Here is a 21,392-nt window from a genome sequence, read left to right as displayed (position 1 = left end):
AAGCACAATACTACTGCTACAAGTTACCTGATGTTTCTTCAGTTTTTCATTTTGTGACCTGTATTTGTTTAGGGCTGCTAGCGTACAAGAGGAACAATCCCTGCCGACAGTAGGGATGTAGCCCTGCAATGGGCCTCTCCCAAAGACACTCAAGCTGACAGAGGAAAAATGAAAGATCCTTCTTGGCTTTACATGAGCCCTTCAATCTTAAAAAGATAAAAACCAGTTTGAAGCATGTTCACAGATGTTTGTTTTCAGCCTTTTCTTCCTAGGAAATACACTATTCAAACTTTACACCATTAAAACATTTCATGCTTTAGCCTCAGTCTAATTGGTAACCTCAAAATCAGAACATATTTCACATCACAGAAGATCAAAAATTTTGTTTTAGTTAAAGTTTAATGACAATTCCATTTACCTCCGTATGATTTGTTACAAATATTGCACCTACATTTTATCACTCTCTAAATTCAAACCCAAAGAGCAAAGGAAACCTGACCTGGAACTGGAAAATAATCCAACCCCCTGCTCTGCTTAAGACTGTGAGTAGAGGAAAAAGCCCTGATCAAAAATGTTAGTCAAAAAAAGGCTCTATTTGATGTAAAAGCCTTCCTGAAGTAGGAGAGCTTTCCTCACCACACCAGATTGCAAAGTGAATGAGCAACATCCTTGGATGTCTCTGTGAAATACATTTTCCATAAATAACAAAAATTACAGCTGTAGAAGTACTGGGCAGAGGATGAACTTAAAATCAACACAGCCACAATTAGTTTTTTCTAGTTGTTTTCCAAGAACAATAATTAGTACTACTGCTGAGGTAAACACACGTAATTGTTAATTTACTTTGCACAGCCACAGCTTTATGTCCAATACATGGCAATAGCATGGCATTCAGGCACAGGTCTGTCTACTAGTTTCCAGACACTGAACAGAGCATCCCAGATCCCTAGCTGCCACATCATTCACAGTGTAAAAACCCTTGAGTTAAGATCTACCACCTCTTCAAAACATCTCAATCCCAAACATTAATTTACACATTAAGCAAAATGCTAAAAAAGAGCTACGTGACAGTAACCACTCAGTGTTCACGCTCTTCTGAAGAGCTCAGCTTCACGTGAGTGAAGTCTTCCATACAGACTTACATCTGCCAGGCCTTCCATACATGCTGAAGTGTGTTGCCCCTTGTCCTCATCACTAACAACAGAGCTTCACACGATACACCGTGAGCTCCAATTCAGAAGCTGTCATCTATGTCACGCTGCACTTCACCCAATGTGCTGGTGAAGGTGGGGCAACACAAGACAAGGGAGCAAAGCAAACTTTTCAGCAATGCTAAATGCCATTTTTGCATGTGTGACAGCCAGTTTGCAATTCAACACCTTCTACAATCAAACTGAAGACACAGCCCATCCTTTATTTTCTCAGAAATTGAGAGGGCCAACTTTAAGCAAGCGGCATGCATTCAGCCAATGGATTATCAAACCACTCCACACCCGTGGTGTGGAATCTGGCCCCCTGGCTACCTAACAATAAACAAGCATTGAAGTCATTGAAGGTAGCAGACGCCAAAGTTACCATGACACAGGGATTTTCAGAAGCCTCTTTCTTCTCTGCATATCTGAACTTTCCAGGTGGTTAGTAGTTTACATAAAGATTTTGGTCTGTCTTCTGCAACTGCTCTTTCACTGATTGAGTTTTATTTTTCCTGGTAATTCTATCACTTACAAAAGCAGCCACAAGTACTGTTCTGTTGCAGGTCCCATCCTAATGTTTGGGAATTGGTCAACTCTGATGAGAAGCATCATAGCTCCCACTTCCAACAGCAATTCTACACTAATACTTCACTTGTAGCTATCCGACTCCAGGACTTGTTATAAAGTTCTGACAAAATCTAGAGCAACAGTAGATCATCTTAATTTGTGTAACTACTGCATAAGCAAGTGGTCTTTTTTTTTTTTCCCCTTCAAATTCTTCCAGGAGTTTCAAGGTGACACAATTAAACTTTACTTCTGCTAAGGTAAGAATGTCTTGAGATTTATATTCTGTATATCTCTTCCTATCCACCCTTCACCATTACATATTTGTACACTCTTTTTATTCACATCCATTTGCTTAATGCTCAATGAGCCTCAAAGAAGCAGAGCTGCTTAAATCAGCCACACACTACACAAGCACATATAGCATGCCAATACGTGTCACGAACCAAGTGAACACACAGTGGATCATACAAGCAACAACCTCATCTGCATATGTAAATAAAAATACTCTTCACTATAAATGCATAGTAAAAATTAAATAAATAACCTTATGTTGTCCAAATCTGATTATGAGATTCAGCTCAAATATTGCCTCTTCAGCATCGGAGTAAACTTACAGTTATCTTTAAGGGGCTACTTGACCTCTCACTCTAAAGTATGCAGTTCACCTATGGGTAGACTGATGAAGAAACAAATCACACAGGGAAGGGAGGAAAAAAAATGAACAAAACCCAGAAACCAAAGTGTGCGGCCCCTCTGGACTTCTCTGAACAGCTGAAAACATCCCAGAGGGTGACATAACAAATTAAGACTTAAACGTAATTTCAGAAATGCTCTGTGGAACCAGAGGTGGTGCTCCTAACATCATAGCCAACACCACCACCAGGACTCCAACAATGCAATAAAATCTGCCATGTTGTCACAGCTTAATGCTCACCAGCTTAGGGTCGCTTTGTATTTTCTCCTCTCTTGACAGCACTCAGGGGAACTGACTGGATTAAGCCCATCCCACTCTACATTGTGAACATGGCAAATAGCTGTAAATGAGGCCTTTTGCTCCCAGACTAGAAACATTAGAAAAGTCAACTATGCTACCTGCAAAGGAACAGCAGCCAAAATCATAAGACAGGGAGACATGGTAGACTAACAGCCCCCTCCACCTTTCTCAGTGCACTTGCAGAGCAGGTAAGAGCACTTCAGGTTGCTTGGACAATGTGCTGGTAGAAAAAACTCACAGAGAAGCATTTACTAATCAGTTGTTTTAAGTCAATGTCTATTTTCAGATGTAAGCTACAGAAACTACGAATACAGGGGGGTTGATTTAAAGAGTTCCTTCTGAAGAACGTGGTCTCATTGCAGAGGACACCAATAGGGCCACAGGAAAGATCCTAGAGCAGTGCTCCAGAGCCAGCCTAACTCTTCAGAAGTCTTCGATCCCTAAATGCAAAACCCAGAGAGCAGTTGATGTGCTGATGGGCACTTAGCATCACCTCAGAGATGAATATATCGTGCACTGGGCACAATTCTTCCAGGTTATCTCCACTAGTACTTTTTCAAGTAACTGGTAATTTATCAGCAGGACACAGCTGAAGGAGGGGGAGAGGAGAAAGCCCCATGCAAATGTACACTGAAATGTACACTGAAACACTACACGATTATTCATTAATGTTATGTTTTGAGTAAGGAAAGCAACTACAAAATCCCTGAGATGCCAAACACATTCTGTTCCCAGAATGCCAGAACTGTGTTTCCTTAAACTAAGTTGAGCTTTATTTGCAAGGCTAACCAAAAAAAGATCCCTTGATAAGTATTTGTTCCCACTTTTTCAGAGGCACAATACAGCTCTGAAAAACAACGGAATTCTTAACAGCACTCCATTGATGATGTGAATGATTAATAACCCATCCCATCAAATGTGGTAGAGCAGTAGCATTGCAGCAGCCAGACCATCAAGATCCCGTGCCATACACACCTCCCACCACAGAGCTGTTTGCAGCCTCAAGTTCATTAGCTGCGCTGTAACACTGCCTGCCCGGCAATCGCCCACTTCAGTTTAAACTAATAATGGAAAATAACTCAATCAAGATTTCTTTATTCCTGCAGCACACACAGAATGTCCAAACCAATGGGTGTTTTATATGGCATGTTACTCTTTGCTCTACAAGCCAGAAACTACATTCTGTTTTTAATACGACAAACGTCAGCAAGAATTTCTAGACCTGTATTGTAGCAAAAATTGGATGCTGTTTGCATCAGACTAACTGAGAAAGTAAGTCCAACATAAGCTCCTACTCCTCTAATTTCCAGATGCCTTCGGCAAGGTTAAGCCCTTTTTGGCAGAATGCTTATTTGATGAGTTTTCATCAATTCTCATCCTTCAGGCTGTGCCAGGATACCCTCACACACCCCAAACCGTAAAGTTGAGCCTCCATGTGAACTGGGATCTATACTCAGTGTCACTGGTGCAACCCCCTTCTAATTTTTATAGTGTGTCATATAGGTGAGTAAAATAGACATACTCGCATCTTTTAATCACAAGCAGGTAAAATTTAACCTGCCACCACGCTGAGTTGCAATGTTACAGATGAAGCACAAGCAACCTTACAGCTTTCTCCACCAGTGTGTACTCAGTCAGCTGCATGTGTGACATCGTACCTGCAAAGTTTCAGTCCCAAGCCCTGCAAGTGTTGTCAAATGCCATGCTCAATTAAACGTACGCACGTGCTGAATCTGTAATACTTTCCTAATTCTGAGGCAGGGAAAAAAGTAACGAATACTGGCTACAGAATTAAAATATACAGTTATTGGGAAATTACAGTATTTTAGCATGTAGTTCTCCTCTCTGCAGAGAAGTTTAGGAACCACTGATCAGGGATTAAAGAACAACACACAGACCACATAGGCTGGACCATATCTTTTCTGACAGCCTCTGCACTGTGGCACTGACAGGCTGATAAGCCACTTGTGGGACACACAAGATGACTGATGAACTTTTGTTTTGGCAAACTGTTTCCCCTAAGCTTTTCTGGTACAATGTGATGCACAGCGCAGGAAAAGCTAAGAATCTAAGATTCAAAAAAAAAAACCCAAAACCAACTATATCACAACAGTGTGCTAGCACCACGTTGAGTCATAAATTACACAGTTTTGTGGTATGTGGTTTTGTTACCTCACACCAAGCATCGTGATAATTACGAGAACCACACCTTTTATCTCGCTGACCTACAACATTACATTAATGTAACGTTACACTGGCAATTTAAACTTCAGTGACCTTTTCCAGGTATTTAGGCCTGCCTATTAGAACTTAATAAACTGAAACACAGGGTAGTTTTGTTGCCTTCAATACAGGAAAGGCATACATCTGCTAGAGCGAGTCCAGGGGAGGGCCACAAAGATGATGAGAGAGCTAGAACACCTCCTGCACCAGGACAGGCTGAGAGAGTTGGGGTTGTATAGCCTAGAGAAGAGAAGGCTCCAGGGAGACAGTAAAGCAGCCTTCCAGAACTTAAAGGGAGCCTACGGTAAAGCCACGGAGGGGGTCTCGATCAGGGAGAGCAGTGACGGGACAAGAGGGATGGTTTTAAGCTGAAAGAGGGGAGACTTAGATTAGATATTAAGAACAAATTGTTTCCTGTGAGGGTGGTGAGGCACTGGAGCAGGTTGCCCAGAGCAGTCGCGGCTGCCCCATCCCTGGGGGTGTTCAAGGCCAGGTTGGATGAGCAACTTGAACCAGTGGGAGGTGTTCCTGTCCACAGCAGGGGGTTGGAACTGGATGATCTCTAAGGTCCCTTCCCACCCAAATCATTGTAGGATTCCATGACTGTTCTGCAGCAGAACACGATTTCCTTAGGCTCCCAGTCAGCGGGTCCTTAGAACTTCTTCACATAAATTCTTCACAGAAAGGGTCATTGGGCACTGGCAGAGGCTGCCCAGGGAGGGGGTTGAGTCACCTTCCCTGGAGGTGTTTAAGGGACGGGTGGACAAGGTGCTAAGGGACATGGTTCAGTGTTTGATGGGAATGGTTGGACTCGATGATCCGGTGGGTCTCTTCCAACCTGGTTATTCTATGATTCTATGATTAACTTCTGGATCTCCCCCCTCGATTTTAACACTCGGTTTGCTCCAAAGGGTTAGTTCAGCCTCCAACGCTTCAAGCCCCGCACTTTATTAGCAAGAAGAGAGAGTTGGCTCTGCGAGGGGAGGCAGCGCTGGCCGCACACCTGCCGGGGACGGGTGTGGACAGCCCCTTCCCGCCGCCTGCACTGCAAGTTGGCGCCCAGGGGCAGCCGCACCGCCCCCTCCTCTTCCCCCCCCCCCCCCCCCCGCCCCCCCGGTGGGCGCCGCCCGCGCAGCCGAGGGGCGGCCCCTGCGCACGCTCCCGCCCGCCCGCCCACGAGGCGCGCGCGCCGGAGGGTGGGGGGGGGGGGCGGCAGTGGCGAGTCATCGCCCCGCGGCGGCCACGCCCCCGCGCGCCCCTGCCCGCAGGTGATGATTGGGGGGGGGGGGACCCTGCACCGCCGCGGGTCCTAGCGCCGCCCGCCCACCCACCCGCCGCGGGTCCCGGCGCCGCCGCCGCGGGTCCTAGCGCCGCCCGCCCGCGGGCTGCACCGCCGTCCCCGCCGCCGTCCCCTCCCTCCCCGCCCACCGCGCTCTCCCAGCGCCGCTCCCGCCGCCGGCCCTGCGGCGCCTCCCGCGCTGCGGCGGCCGGAGCGCGACCCGTCCTCGCCGCCACACCTAGCAACGGCGCTGACAGGACGCAGCAGCGGCGGCGGCGGCGGGAGGAGGAGGAGGAGGAGGAAGCGGAATGGCTGCCGCGGCGGCGGCTCCCTCCCTCCCTCCCCGGAGCCCTGACAGCCAGAGCCGGGGCGGAAGCAGCAGGCGGCGTGCTGTGCCCGTCCTCCCTCCTCCTCCTCCGGGCTCCCGCACTCCCTCCTGCCAATGCAAACTAACTCCCCTCCGCCGGGCTGCACGCGCTCCCCGCACCCCTCGGCGCCGCCTCCCCCGGGAGCTGCTCCACGTCGCCCGCAGGACACCCCCGCTCCCCCCCCCCCCGCCTCCCCCCGCCGCACCTTGTGCCCCCGCCGCCCCCGCCGTGCAGCGCCCCCGCCGCCCTGCCCTGCCCCGCACCGATGTGGTTGTCCTCGATGTGCTCGATGAGCTCCGCCAGGGTCGGAAAGTGGAGCCCGCAGCCCCCGAACCTGCAGGCGTTGGAGAAGAAGGAGGCGGCGGCGATGCCTGTCATGGTGTTACATCGAGATCCCCCTGCGGTGCCTGCTCTGCCGCGGGGGGCGGGGGGGGGAACGGGACGGAGAGAGATGGGGAGCGAGAGAGAGAGAGAGGGTGGGGGTGGGGAGGAGGAGGTGGCGGCGGCGTCGGGAGCGGCGGAGGGGAGGGACGGGCTGGGTGGGGGGAGATGAGGCAGCCGCAGCTGGGAGGAGGGACCAGCGCGGCTCCGCAACAGCTGTGCTGCCCCAGCGGCGGGAGGAGCGGGGCACCCGCGCCGCCCCCCGGGGACACCGAGCCCTTCGCTTCGCCCCTTCGGCGGCTCCCGGGGGCGCCGGCAACGCGGCACCCGGACCCGAACGCGGCCGCCGCCGCCTCCACCCCCGCCGCGTCGAGGGGAGGCGGCCGAGGGGCGGCGGTGGCTTCTCCGGGGCGGCCGGAGCGCGGGGCACCTGCGTCCCCCTCCCGCCGGGCGGGCTCGGACCCCGCTCACAGCCCGCGGGCAGGGCCCCCCCCCCCGCCTTCTCCCGATCCCTTCCCGCCTATGTCCCCCCGCCTATGTCCCCCCCCTCGCCTTGTCCCCCACCCGGTCCCTCCCCGCCTATGTTCCCCCCGGTTCCTCCCAGCCCTGACCCCTGGTTCCTCCCCGCCTATGTCCCCCCCGGTCCGCCCCCCGGCCTATGTCCCCCCCCCGCCTTGTCCCCCCCGCCCCGGTCTCTCCCAGCCCTGTCCCGGTCCCTCCCAGCCTTCTCCGTGCCCGGGCTGTGTCCCGAGGGAACAGCGGTGGCACAAAGTCGCACCTAGCTGGCTCCCAAGCCCCACTTTGACTTCTTGTCTCCAGAAAGCTATTCAGCAGAGAGCCTGACTGATTAATTGATTTTAATGAAGGTCTCCCTAGGCTCAAATTCGCAGACAGCTTTATTTAAAATTAAAAGGGGAAAAAAAAAGAAAAAGTAGAGATTGCTTGTCAGGAAGGCTTTCCTCCACCTCCCCTCCACCCCCCCTTCTGTTCTAAAATTGTCTCTTTTCCATATTTATTTGGTTCTATGATATTATTAATAGTTTTGAGCAAAAGTGTGACTATAAAAAGCCTTGACATCTGCATAAGCCTCTCCTAATTGTACAGACAGAAGCTGTTCCACTGATCCCAGTAGATGGGTAACGGTCCCATGCTGTTCTCATCTCTGTAAAATGAAGTGTGTGCATAAGAATAAGCAGAGTCCTTGCCTCTTTTACCAATTGTGTTGCAGGTGGGGATGACCCTCGCATCACCTAAATCACCGAATCAGAATGGTTTGGGTTGGACCTTAAAGACCAACTATGGACAGGGACACCTTCCATTGTATCTGGTCGCTGCAAGTCTTCTCCACCCTGGCCTTGAACGCCTCCAGGGATGGGGCAACCTGTGCTGGTGCCTCACCATTCTCACAGTAAAAAATATCTTCTTAATATCTAACCTAAATCTCCCCTCTTTTGGCTTAAAACTGTTCCCCCCTCATCCTGTCACTACGCTCCCTGATAAAGAGCCCCTCCCCAGCTTTCCTGTAAGCCCCCTAAAAATGCAGTGGAATGGCTAGTGAATGGAAAGATGACTATCTGCCCATTTGCTTAAAGCGTGAAAAATCCTGGGGCTGGTTCTTAGTGTCCTGTATACCAGAGAACCTGTCATTCCTGGAGACAAAACAAGCTTTATCTCGCAGCATAGTTTAGTCATCATCTTGCATATTCACTTTAAGATTTTTTTCTGTCTTGCCTTTCTTCTAATCACACATTTCTTGATGTATGAATCCACTCAATTTAGTTTATATGAAAGAAAAGCAAGCATAAGCCCTATTTTCCAGAGGAAGAAAACAAAGCCACAACCATCGTGTGAAGAAGCTTTCTCATACTGTGGCACGCAGAACTAGAGTTTGCAAGTAGAGTTTGCATAGTCATGGGATGCTGAACCAGAGAATGGTAACAATACCGTAGTGTTTTCATATAAGAAAAGAAAAAGGGGTAACACGGACACAGAGCAGTCCGCGGTGGGTTTTCAGGGTTGACTTTTGTCAACCTGTAATCTAGGAGGGTTGGAGAACTGCTGCTGTTAGGCATTTCATGAAAACGTGTAATTCTTTTGAATAACACAAAGGGACTTGGTATCAGACGTCTGTCATTTGACCCACCTGTTTCAAGCATCACTACTTCACAGCTTACTATTCTTATTTCACTGACCTCTTTCTGATGGCATCAAAGGAACTTGCTCGCTATGAGTTGACTTAGCAAAGGAGGAGTTGTTCCTGATTAAGACCGTGATCCTGAAAACTCACGTCACATAAGCTGCTGCCATGAATAATGCTACAAAATCAGGTATGTGCTAGTGCCTGTATGGGTCAAGATATAAAGCAATAAACAGCAAGCGGGGAAGAGGAGCAAAATGGTAAGATAAGCATCTTCCCTTATAATTTGCAGTTGTGACTAAATTGTGCAGTCAGACACATAGGCCTTTTTCAAACTATAGCAGTGAACCCTCAGTGCTGTTAACAATTTCAGGACTGTAGATTTTATGTTTTTGTTTGCATATGAGTAGGTGCTCTTATTGATTGTCGATCACTAGCATAATTCAAACAAAATTTCTGAGGCAGGAAATCAAGATTACTCATAATGAGTATTAAATATAAGAATTCCATATGGATAGTCTGTTGAGGTCACCAGTGACGTGGTTTAGTTTATTTGTTATGAAATAAAACTGTCATGGACATTGGGTTGGTATCAATACCTTTTAAAGGCTATTAACAAAGAACACTGGTTACCAACAAAGAAATCAGAGTAGTTTTGTAGCTGTCAAGTATTAAACACTCATGGTTAACCACCTGCTAGCAATAGACAATGTAATGATTGCTTTCTGATGTGTGAACTCGTTCAGTTAGCTGCAGGTCTCTTTTCATTCATTGTTTGCTAAATTCTCTGGATTTTTGAGACCTTTTGAGTAGGGAAAGCACTTAACTCTTGCAGAAGTTGGGAAGAGCTGAAAAGTCAGGAGTTACTCAGTGTCCCATAGGGTAAGGATTCAGGTCAGTATATTTTTATGTAAGTACTCCTCCTACTCTGTAGGACTTGATTTTGTAGTGATGCTGTAGATATTCAGCTTCGATGGCTTCACTAGAAGTTAGGATAGTTAAACATAATTTTCTTTTTTCCCTTATGATATAAGCAGTTGTAACAGTCAACCTGTTGTTTTTTTATTTCCCTTGTGTAGAGTCAGAAGGGGTTTCTTCCCAGCATAATTAAGGACCTTCTGCCCCTGGTTTTAGTGTCAGGGCTTGCCCTGCACTTTATGGCACATTATGTCCTGATAATAAGTAGTGTTTGTAGAAAGAGTATGTGCTTTTCCCCATGTGCTTTTTCCTTCCTTAAGTGTCTGGAAGACAGAGTAGTTTTATCAAATGTCATATCAGTAATAGACCTGTTCCAATGTCTCTTAAAGTTCTCTACTATAAATGATAATTTTTTTATTTGAGCTTAACTAGAGTATCCTTGTGACGAACTGGCAAATTAAGAGAAGGTGCTCAGAAGTTGCCACTGTCGTGTGGTTCTGAGGGAGAAAGAAATTGGACCCAGGTGATTTGTAAGCCAAAGCTAACTGTTGAGTAGATCTATTTCAGAGATGATCATAGCTGTCTTAAAAGATACTTCAAATAAATGGAGTTGAGAACAGAAAGCTGAAATGGCTGGTAGGCCTTGTTTTATTTGTTTCTGAAGAGGTTATTTTGAAGGCCCCTGAGACCCTTAGTTTAACGATTATTTCAGCTTAGGTAGACTCTTAGGCACAGCTCACAGCAGGGCTGCTTGTGAGAAGGATGTGCTGTTGCTATTCAGGCCTCAATACAAAGCTGAGGGCTGAGTAGATTCCTAGATCATCTGATAATCTGCTTATGTTAATATGCTTATAATATAACATATGTTAAGACTGCATGATTTCTTCACTAACTTCATATCTTTGTGCCTCATTTGAAGTCCTTTTCGATTAAGTGAGAAATGTGTAGAATAATTTTAATTAATTTCTTCCTCGAACTGGTGAGTTGTGGTCTTGGATCCCTCATCTCCTTAGATGATCTTGCTCTTAGATCTTTTTCAGTTAGTTTTGACTGCTAGTCTTTCTAATAACCATTTTTTTACTAGCAACTCAGTTATGTTCTGGTAATTAACTGCTGTAGCTGCTGGACCTTATCTGAGGATAGAGTGCTTCTAGACCCTCATGCTTTTATGGATTCCTGAAAAGTGATCGTTCTATCCTGATGCTCTCTGGAAGGCTAGAGGTCTGAATTTGAAAAACTTGCTAGTTGCTGTCCTTCATGCTTTGAGGTTGATAAGACTTTCGTTGAAGATACCACTCCTCTTTTGAATAGTAAGGAAAAGTTAATACTTGCTTCAGACTCTTGCTTAAAGCATAGTTTCAGCTACTTTTATAATACTGGAGTGTTACTGAGAAGATTGTTATGACTCTTGCACAAGGACGACATGAATCAGTGTGCTTTTTTTAAATTTCAGTCTAACTTTGGTTCTGATTTTTACACTATTGAAGTCATACTTGAAAGTATCTATTTATGTTTGTTCTAAAGAAAAGAATAAACCAAGGTTAATTGGATATTACAAGGAAATGGTTGCCAACACCTTCCACTAAAAAAGTTACTGATTCATTTTTCAATGACAATTGTAATAATTTTATTTCTTCTTGCCTCTACATACTGTCTGTGTAAGAAATGTCACACAATTTGGGAAGAACAGAGCCATATCACTGCTGCAAAATCATTATACAAGTAAAACATGTTTATGTAGTTTGTGTCACGAGAATCCTATTTTTAATTTATACTGCTGAATTACTTTTCTCTTGGCAGTGCACTATGTAGCTTCAGGGTGCAATGGAAAACAGAATGTTGAGCTGGGAAAGGGCTGTATTCCCCACTAGTTCCAGATGCCCCAAAACAATAGATAGAAATCCTGCTTAGTTGAACCTTCTGAGAGATTTCCACAATTTCAGAAGGACAAAGCTTCAGCTAAACAGGAGATCAAAACTGCCTCTGTATTTCCAGTTACCTCTAACCTAGAAAAAAAAGTCTTGTTTTGACTATTTCAGGAAATTTGGAGTTAAGTTGATGGTATAGCATAAACCACTGCTATAGTGTTAGTCTGCCTCGGAATTACAAAATGCAAGCTATTTCAATGGTCTCTTGTAAGAACCCACAATTACATAGGTATTGAATAACCTACTCTGTTCTTACTATGGGCTATAGTGGGATACTTTACTAAAACCTTTTATGTTGTTTCACGTACATGATCAGTGGTAATTAGCATATACTTTTAAAAATAACCAGCTAGAAAAAACCCATAATTTTCTATGTTTATCTCAGTGAAAGGTAAACTTGTTCTTCAATGAAGGTTAATAGTCTAGAGTGAAGCTTTTGGTTTAACAGCTTTTACAGCACCTCAAAAATGCCGGTCTGAATTTCTGAAATTTTTGCTTTTTCCACTAAATTGAGTACTCCTGTATTGAGTACCCAACTTATAACCAGATTTCATAGCACCTACGGACATAGTAATTCACAGAGTCAATTAAAAAAAGGCAAATTCATTAAAAAATGTATTGAGAGTAGAGTATCATTTTCACAAAAAACAAATCCTAAATTAGAACAAGTGCTTCCTAGTTTTCTTTGTTTGGAGTAGAAGTGTCATCACAACTGACGGAGTGTCAAACCCTTTTATCGTTTCACGCTGGAGATCATTTAGGATGCTATAATTACAGGACGATATAAAGCAATCCTAAGGCAGCTGTAACGTAGGTCAGTAAGGTGGACTGGAAGATGTGGAATACAAGTCCCATGTGGTTTAGTGACATCTCATGTTTTCCTTCCTATACTAACATTCCTCAGCTCTAAATCAAAATTTACCTGGGAAGATCCAGGTCCTTCGTTTCTGGATATCCTAGTCACAGGGAGCTGTGTATTTTAGAGCCTGCACATTCAGAACAGAGTCTCTTCTGTTTAGCCTGGGAATTTCCTATTTAAAAAATTCTTCATTGAGACAAGAATATAGGTGGTAGGGAGAATTCTGCACTGTGGCATAGGTGCCAGCAAAAATCCACTTGCTAAATTGTACGTAGAGTCAGAGCATCCCCAGTGTTCAAACAGGTAATTACACAGGGAATTCCTGTTCTTAAAAGACATGCCTTTCTTAGATTATTAAACTAGATTAGGGAGAAGACTTGGGCATAAAGTTAACTTTCAGCACTAGGGATGATTTACAGTCTCTAAGAGAAGGAAATCGCGTAACTTTGGTAACAGGAGACTTGGCAATTATTGACTGTGGAGCTTGACTTCACTGGAAAGGAGATCTGCAATTCGGAATAAGATCCATTTTAAATGGAAGGAATATCCATCTTAGTAAACCTCTCAAGTGATCTTCTGTGGTGAATGAACTGTCAGAAGCTCAACTGCGAGAATATTGCAAATCACGTGCGATCCCCTCCGAGGGTGGTTTGTCAAAATGAATGTGTATTTCTTGTGACAGCTTAAATCAGAAATACAAATAACACACCTGTTACCATCACATGGATTGTGAAGACTGACCACTACAGTTCTGAACAAAAGAACAGAAGAACGTCAACTAGTGAAAATTCATAAAGCAAAATCTCTGGAATACTAAAATATAATATTAAAATGATGCCATGCAAAAAAAAAAGCCAAAATGAAGAAGAAACTCACAGGTAAATAGTACGGTAGTAAGAAGAAATAAAAAGGAATGGGGAGAAAATTTGAAGGGTAATCTGAAAGAAACATGGTAAAGGACAGATGATCAAGGATGGGGATCTAACATTTCCACAGAGTATTTGCTGCCTGCCATTCTGGGAAAGGGGTGCAACTCTGTATCGTAGAAAATATGAATGCACACTGAAGCAAGTGCCAAGATGACCTAAAGGCTGACTTGTTTCCTTCAGAGGAATGCATAGTTCCGATAGCGTCAAGCATTCTTCTGATACCTTTCAATGATGATTACGTCATAAATGTTATGTTTAAAAAAATAATGGTGTGTTTCCACAAAGTTTATCCTTTTCCTTATCTGCATAACAATGTACAAGGGCTGGAAGATGCAAAATACATAATTACTTGTAATCCCCACAATTACTTGTAATCCCACACAATTGTGTATATTCTGACTTGAGTATACCCACTGACTTCAGTGTGATTTTAAATATTCAACGCTTTGCCAAATTTCATCTGTAAACAGCTGCAGAAGCTCCTGCTTTACATAAACAAAAAACTAACTCATCATAGTCTCAGCAAGTCATGGGTCTGCTTTATAAACAAACAAACAAAACTGCCTATACATAATGCAGTATTTGGAAACAAACTTGGACATTGTTCACTCTTCAGAACAACTCTTGATTTAGTTACCTCATATGAAACAGAAGAGGCTAACATACTTCTGCATTAGATGCCAGGAACTCCGAGTGAGGGAAAGTGTGAAATAAAAGGCAATAGATTTGTGGTATTTTAATAAGGTATTATAAAGCACTGGTAGAACGCTAAAGTGTCTTTCCCTATTATTTCCAGCTTTTGTATCTGCATCCTGCAAATTCACCATATTTCAACCTAAACAAATTACTGACTGTCCAACAACAGATTTTTCAAACTACAGCGCATAAAAGAAAGAGCAATGTTCCGTGACCATAGAGGTACTTAATATTTCAGAAGAGAAAAAAAGGGGCATATCCTAAGTGCTACTCACTTTCCATTTCTTTCTTACTAAACTCATGATGGGAATACACATTGACACTACTACAAAGATATATCTACAGGTAACAATCCCAAAGTCTTTAGCAGTCGTTTTTCCCTGCTTCCGTGTGTATAAATAGTAACTAGACCATGGACAGCCCTACAAAACTATTAAAGGATATATTGAAACAAGAATCCTTATCCTTTATTTTCTCCTGTACATGGACCAAAGAGAACAGATATTATTTGCAAAAGCTCACTCACTTCTTTTTGCTCTTTTTTTGAGTTCAGATTACGTGTGCTTCATTCTCTGTACACATCCATCTTCCAGCAGATTGTTTGAACACCCAAAATTGTACAAGAAAAAAGACTTGGAGAGCTTAGTAAACAAAAAACTTTATTGGTTTTTCTCTGAAAGAGGTCCACTAGTGGATACATGAAATGTTTTTCTACATAGATTTTTAATACTTCATTTTGTATGGTTTTGGGGTATATGTGAATCTATCAAAGAGGAGAATTAGAGGCTTCTTACGTGCTTAATAGGTGTGACTCCTTGTGATGTCAGTAAAAACATACTCAGAAGCACCGGCAGGTTCATACTTTGCCTTCAGCGGGTTTGTGTGGCACATTTCCAGCTTAGCTATAACTTGAGAAGTTGTTTGCTCACACTGAGTTGTCTTGGAAATACACGCAAATGTTGCCTCTTAAACTTCAAACCTGAAATGATTCTGCAATGTACAAAAATAGAAAAAATGTAATTTAATTAAAAATTCTTAGCACGTATCAGTAGTTTCTTTCTGTCTCCTGAGTGGGTTGGTCGACAGATGTTGCTGGCTGGCCTGCATTGGGTAACAGCTTTGTCCTTCGAGCATTGTCACTGTAATTTTTCTATGGATGAAAGAATAATTGAATCTTTAAACTTAGTGTATTATGTGGGTTAGAAGGACTCTTTCAGCTGCAGTAAACTATCATAGATCCATAAAAGTTGTTGGAGCTTTCATTTGGGGTAGGATTTAGGAGAAATATTAGACCTAACTACACAATGTAGCACTCTGGCTGTATGCTAACCTCCACGCTGCAGGTTTGCCACTGCTGATTTAGACCCTGATCATAGAAAGCAGATGGATTCCTTTCCTCTGTCCCTTAACTATCCCCAGCTGAAGACAGAGGGGTTCCATACCTACATGGGTTTACATGCAGTTTACAGCTACTTTGCAATATTAATGTTTTATGGGTATAGTTCTATCTGATCTGCAGTGTCAAGCTAACAAGATTGGCAGTGGGGAGTTTACGATTCACTTCGTTTTGGTTTTGTTCCAATTTTCTTTTGTTTCTGCTGTCTGGGAAGGCAAGACCAAATACTTTCTTCTCCTTCCTCTGGGATGTTGGTTTATTTGATAAACATATTAGGAGGACTATTAGTACTTGGGCAATATTGTCAATTCTGCAGTGGCTGTCTTGTGCACCTTTGATGGGAAAAAAAGGAATATCTCTGGACGACCACAGGAGGCTACTGTGTGGGTGACAGCTGTACTTGTTTTTTGGGGTGATCGTTCTCATTCCATCTTGATACATAAGTCCATGGGACAGAGGAACCAGAGCAAAGAGGAGCAGACATCTCATACAAAGAAGGTTGTGAGGTTGTCGTAAATCCATAGGAGACTGCAATTCTGTAATCTGCTATACATGCTGGTCATTTTCCAGTAGACTACTCTGTTAGAAATCTTCTTTCCAAAGAAACTGGAGACACTGCAGAAAAAAATCAGTGGTTTGATTATTAAGCAGTGTTTCTTTCCCAGCCACATTATTAGTCTTCCTTATGGTCTGCAACATTTGCCTTCTGCTTTCTGGACTCACTTTTAGGTGTTGGTTTGATCTGTAAAACCATTAATGACAAAAGTTTGACTAACCTGATATATTTACTGTGATGTACTAATGCACCTGAGGCCAGTTGAGGTGCCTGGCTTGAAACCCATAATTTTTTTTTTCTGTTTGCTGATCCCTTAAATCTTTTCTAACAGAGGCACAGACCAGGCCTTGTTTTTAATCTGTTCTTTGTATTCATCAGGATTAGGACAAGGATTCTCTGGTATTCCTAAATTTAAAGTGGGTTGAGAGTGATCTGCTGGAGGGTTGGGAGGCTCTGCAAAGGGATCTGAACAGGCTGGACCGCTGGGCAGAGTCCAATGGGATGAGGATTAACAAGGCCAAATGCCGGGTCCTGCACTTGGGGCACAACAACCCTGTGCAGCTACAGACTGGGAGAAGTCTGTCTAGAAAGCTGCCTGGAGGAGAGGGACCTGGGGGTGTTGGTTGACAGCGACTGAACATGAGCCAGCAGTGGCCCAGGTGGCCAAGAAGGCCAATGGCATCTTGGCTTGGATCAGAAACGGTGTGACCAGCAGGTCCAGGGAGGTTCTTCTCCCTCTGTACTCGGCACTGGTGAGACCGCACCTCGAATCCTGTGTTCAGTCCTGGGCCCCTCACCACAAGAAGGATGTTGAGGCTCTGGAGCGAGTCCAGAGAAGAGCAACGAAGCTGGTGAGGGGGCTGGAGAACAGGCCTTATGAGGAGCGGCTGAGAGAGCTGGGGGTGTTTAGCCTGGAGAAGAGAAGGCTGAGGGGAGACCTCATTGCTCTCTACAACTACCTGAAAGGAGGTTGTGGAGAGGAGGGTGCTGGCCTCTTCTCCCAAGTGACAGGGGACAGGACAAGAGGGAATGGCCTCAAGCTCCCCCAGGGGAGGTTTAGGCTGGACATTAGGAAAAAATTATTCATGGAAAGGGTCATTGGTCCCTGGCAGAGGCTGCCCAGGGAGGTGGTTGAGTCACCTTCCCTGGAGGTGTTTAAGGCACGGGTGGACGAGGTGCTAAGGGGCATGGGTTAGTGTTTGATAGGAATGGTTGGACTCGATGATCCGGTGGGTCTCTTCCAACCTGGTTGTTCTATGATTCTATGATTCTAAGGGAAGAGCTGTGCCAGGTTAGATTCCTGTGGGGCCTTGGGCCATTGGATCTTCTTCTTTCCTTGGTTTATAGTAGACCAAGCTAACTATATTTCAAGACTACCTTTTCTCCCTTGCCTGTAGAAAATGAGTGTTGTTTGAGCAGGGATTGGAGGTTTGGGATTCTGGGAAATGTTCACAAAGTCAGGTTTTTAATATTGTTTATATATATATATATGTATACATATATGCACACACATATATGTCCTTGCGTTATTTGTGATAGGGCTTTGATAGCTCTTACTTGCTTAGTGGGATGCTGGGGTTTTCTGATAGCATGCTGTTCTGAGGGTGAACCTACCGTATAACCTAGCAGGGAGAGAGGATCATAGTTCGTAATTCTGGACTGCAGAACAGTGCCTTGCTCCTTCTTACAGCACTAACTGGAGAGTCAAGAAGTAATCCTATTAGAAGGACTCAATAATACTAGAGGCTAGGAGAACTTGAAAAAAGGGTACAGTGGTTCTATACAGCAAAAAGCGTAGGAGTAAAACTTATAAAATGCATAATGATTAACAAATCTGCGTAAAATACTTCTAATGTATTTTGCCGAGCTGGATTTAGGTGTTGCCTAATACAGGCAAAACACACCTTAGTCATTGTTTCTCTGTCTTTTTTGCTAATTAAAAAATTCCTTCAGCAAGATCCCAAAGCCTTAAACAAGAAACAAAAATCACTAAATCTCTGCGAACAGTTCACCTACAGCTGAATCTGTTCCTTTCAACTCCATCTCAAACAAAAGGAGAGCAATCAGGTTGCACGCTCATGAAGCAATTGGTTACAGCTGTACAACCTTAGTAATAGGAAGAAGTGCTTTCTTCCAAATATGGTGCTTCCTTCTCTGAAAATAAAACTAGGTGGAGAGAATTTGCCAAGCCTGATTTACTCAGAAATGCAACTGGGTACTTTAAAATTAACTTTTGTTATTTTAGAACAGTTTTTTTTATTGTTGACACTGCTTTTTTTTTTTTCCAGTAAAGTATTTAAAGTTTATATAGCTAAAGATTTAAGATTATCTGAAAGTTTCCAACCAGGAATTTGTGCTGACCTAAATACATTGTGGGTTTGTCTTTTTTTTTTTTTTTTTAAACCCATTTAACTCAAGCCAATGCAACTTCTTTGTACAAACAATCTTTGTATAATCAGTGAACAAGAACAGGCATTAATAAGTACCCAGGCAAGGTGCAGTATCCTTTAAAAGTCTTTTCCTTCTGAACTGAATGGAGACTAGATGACTGGTGTGATCAGGAAAAGGCATCAGGGAGGAAAATAATGAACATATGCAGAAACCAGGATTCTGCCTGTAGAAAGTCCCTATCATACTATCTTTAGTACCTCTGCAAATACTTGCAGTACTATTCTGGCCCTATTTAAATCACTAGAAGTGATGCATGGATGATAAATGAAAAAGAGCGAAGAAGTCTGTTCAAATAAAATCTCTGGAAGCTTCTTGATTTTCTCAAAAAGGCAGCATCAAAAGTATCTTTGTTCATTGCTATGTTAAATGATAGTAGTGAATTTTTGGGGGGGAGTAAGTTAGTTATTTTGGAGGGAAGCAAAATAGGGATTTCCCTCATAATGCAGCATCTTCCCAACCATTTTTATTTTTATTTGACTGCGTAAAGTTTTACAAGGTTTAGTCTGCTGTATTATATCCACCCCAAACTGCTCTACTTAGGTTATGCAGTCTCAAACCTCTACAAAGGTGCTTTATTTGGTTTAGGTATGGCTTGGTCTCCATTTGATTAAAGCAGTTGGTATAACACAAACTGAAATGAACCCAGCCTGGACCAGAATAAGACTGTCCTCACTACTTTTTTGCACAAGGATTATACCAGTGAAGAAAAGAGTTCCCTCCTTACAGTTGGGATGATAATTCTTCGAAATAGGTTAACCACAGAATTGAAAGCAAGCTCTTTGGACAGACCTCATCTGCAGTCTGCAGAGGTGAGAAGCTGTCCTGTTGTAGAAGGAAGTGAACTTCAGAAAGGTCCTTCTCTCCACAGGAGAGTGCTCTAGCTTGTCACTGCCAGCCCACATTACTGAACATTGGTGTTTTTTTGGTTTCATTTGTTATGTGTGGTGGCTGTATGAACATTCACTGTGCGTGTTCTGGAATAATGGTGTGGTTAATGCTAATTCCCCAACCACTTAATGTTTTGGGTTTTTTAAAATAATCTGAGCATCTTCAAAGTTTGGCTTTTACCTTTTTGCCTTCAACTGGGAAAAGCAACTATAGTGTGTATGATTTTTCACCCAGAATTAAACGTGCCTGCAGTTTAAGACCCATAGAAATTGACCTTTTTTTTTCCCCTTCAGATACAGTCAATTAGTTAAATTAAAATTAAATGTAGGTACATTTAAATTTACAGTGAAAGTAATTGAATAGAAGTACTGAGGGCATAAAAATGAAAGTCTAATCAAAAGACAATAGTACTTTGGAATGCAAAGTATTTTTGCCTTTCTTCTCTCTCTGTCTCAGCTTATATATGTGAGCATAAGTGGCACATATACAGTATTGAATATAGAATAGCCTTTGCTTGTTACTTCTGAGTTTTGGCCTCTCCAGTATAAGGACACTGACATACTGTAGTGGGTCCAAAGGAGGGCCACAAAAGTGATCAGGAACTGATGCACATGGTGGTACAGGGAGAGACTTTCTTCAGCCTGCAGAAGAGAAAGCTAAAAGGTGATCTTATCATTCTCACAACTGACCTAATGGGAGGATGCAGAGAAGACCAAGCCAGACCATCCTCAGAGGTGTACTGTGACAGGAAAGTGACAACAGATGCAAATCACATCATGGGAGATGCGCTTTTGATATCAGGGAAATCTTTTTCACCATGAAGATGGTCAAATATTAGAGCAGGTGCCCAGAGAAGGTGAGCAAACTTTGTCCTTGGAGAGAGCTTGAATTTGGCTAGGGAAGCCTCTGAGCTACCTGCTCTCAGGAGGGCATTGGGCTAGGCAGAGATCCCTTCCAACCTAAATTATTCTGTGATTTTGTGGTTTTAATGACGAATGACATAATGCTTGAAAGAAAATCTAAGTCTGAGTAATTAAGCAGTCCTTGCCACCTCCTCTCTTCCTGAAAAGATTTTAAAATCTCAAAAACTGTAAAGATTACCACGAATCTTCTCTGTACAGTAGAGCTGACCTAGGGAAAATTACAAACAATTTACAGCATACAGCATGGGAATATTTTTAAAATATGGTCCTGTTATGAGCTACAGCTATTGAAGTAACTTTTATCAGTCTGTTACTTAGAACGATTGTGGCATCCTTTAAGTTATTTGGGCAAGAGTTCTTTCACAAGTTACTGTTTCCTTTCAAAAAAATCTATTTTTCCTTCCAATGGAAAAGCTGGCCTACAGAATTTTATTTGAAATGTGTGCTGAAATAGTATGTTCAGTATACTTCACATTCCTGAAGTGTTGTTCATGCTTGTAGCTCTGGGAAACCATGAGAGTTTGGGTTGTGATATGGCACAAGAATATCAGTTTCTAAGAAGTAATAAGTTTCTATGTTTTGTAAGCATAGATTCTTGGCTTTTATATTGTCACTGCAAGTACCGGTTAAAACTGAAATCCTGGCAGGTTTTCTAAAGAAGTTAAGACTATTTTAAGTAGCATGTGTATCTTTGAATGAGTTTCTG

At 43.5% G+C, this 21,392-nt stretch overlaps 1 protein-coding gene across 1 annotated transcript in view; it reads right to left on the bottom strand.

Annotated features, from left to right (window-relative positions):
• Window positions 1–7,133, bottom strand: part of JAZF1 (JAZF zinc finger 1) — a 196,414-nt gene extending 189,281 nt beyond the window's left edge. Inside the window, exon 1 of the mRNA XM_069860217.1 lies at window positions 6,888–7,133. Within this exon, the coding sequence (XP_069716318.1) occupies window positions 6,888–7,002 (115 nt within the window). The 5' untranslated portion in view covers window positions 7,003–7,133. The remainder of the gene's footprint in view (window positions 1–6,887) is intronic.
• Window positions 7,134–21,392: the final 14,259 nt, after the last annotated feature.

This window comes from Phaenicophaeus curvirostris, chromosome 6 (genome assembly GCF_032191515.1).
Source record: "Phaenicophaeus curvirostris isolate KB17595 chromosome 6, BPBGC_Pcur_1.0, whole genome shotgun sequence".
Classification (NCBI taxonomy): domain Eukaryota; kingdom Metazoa; phylum Chordata; class Aves; order Cuculiformes; family Cuculidae; genus Phaenicophaeus; species Phaenicophaeus curvirostris.
The sequence above is the reverse complement of the archived record's forward strand: the minus strand, read 5'-3'. Positions and strand labels throughout refer to the sequence as shown.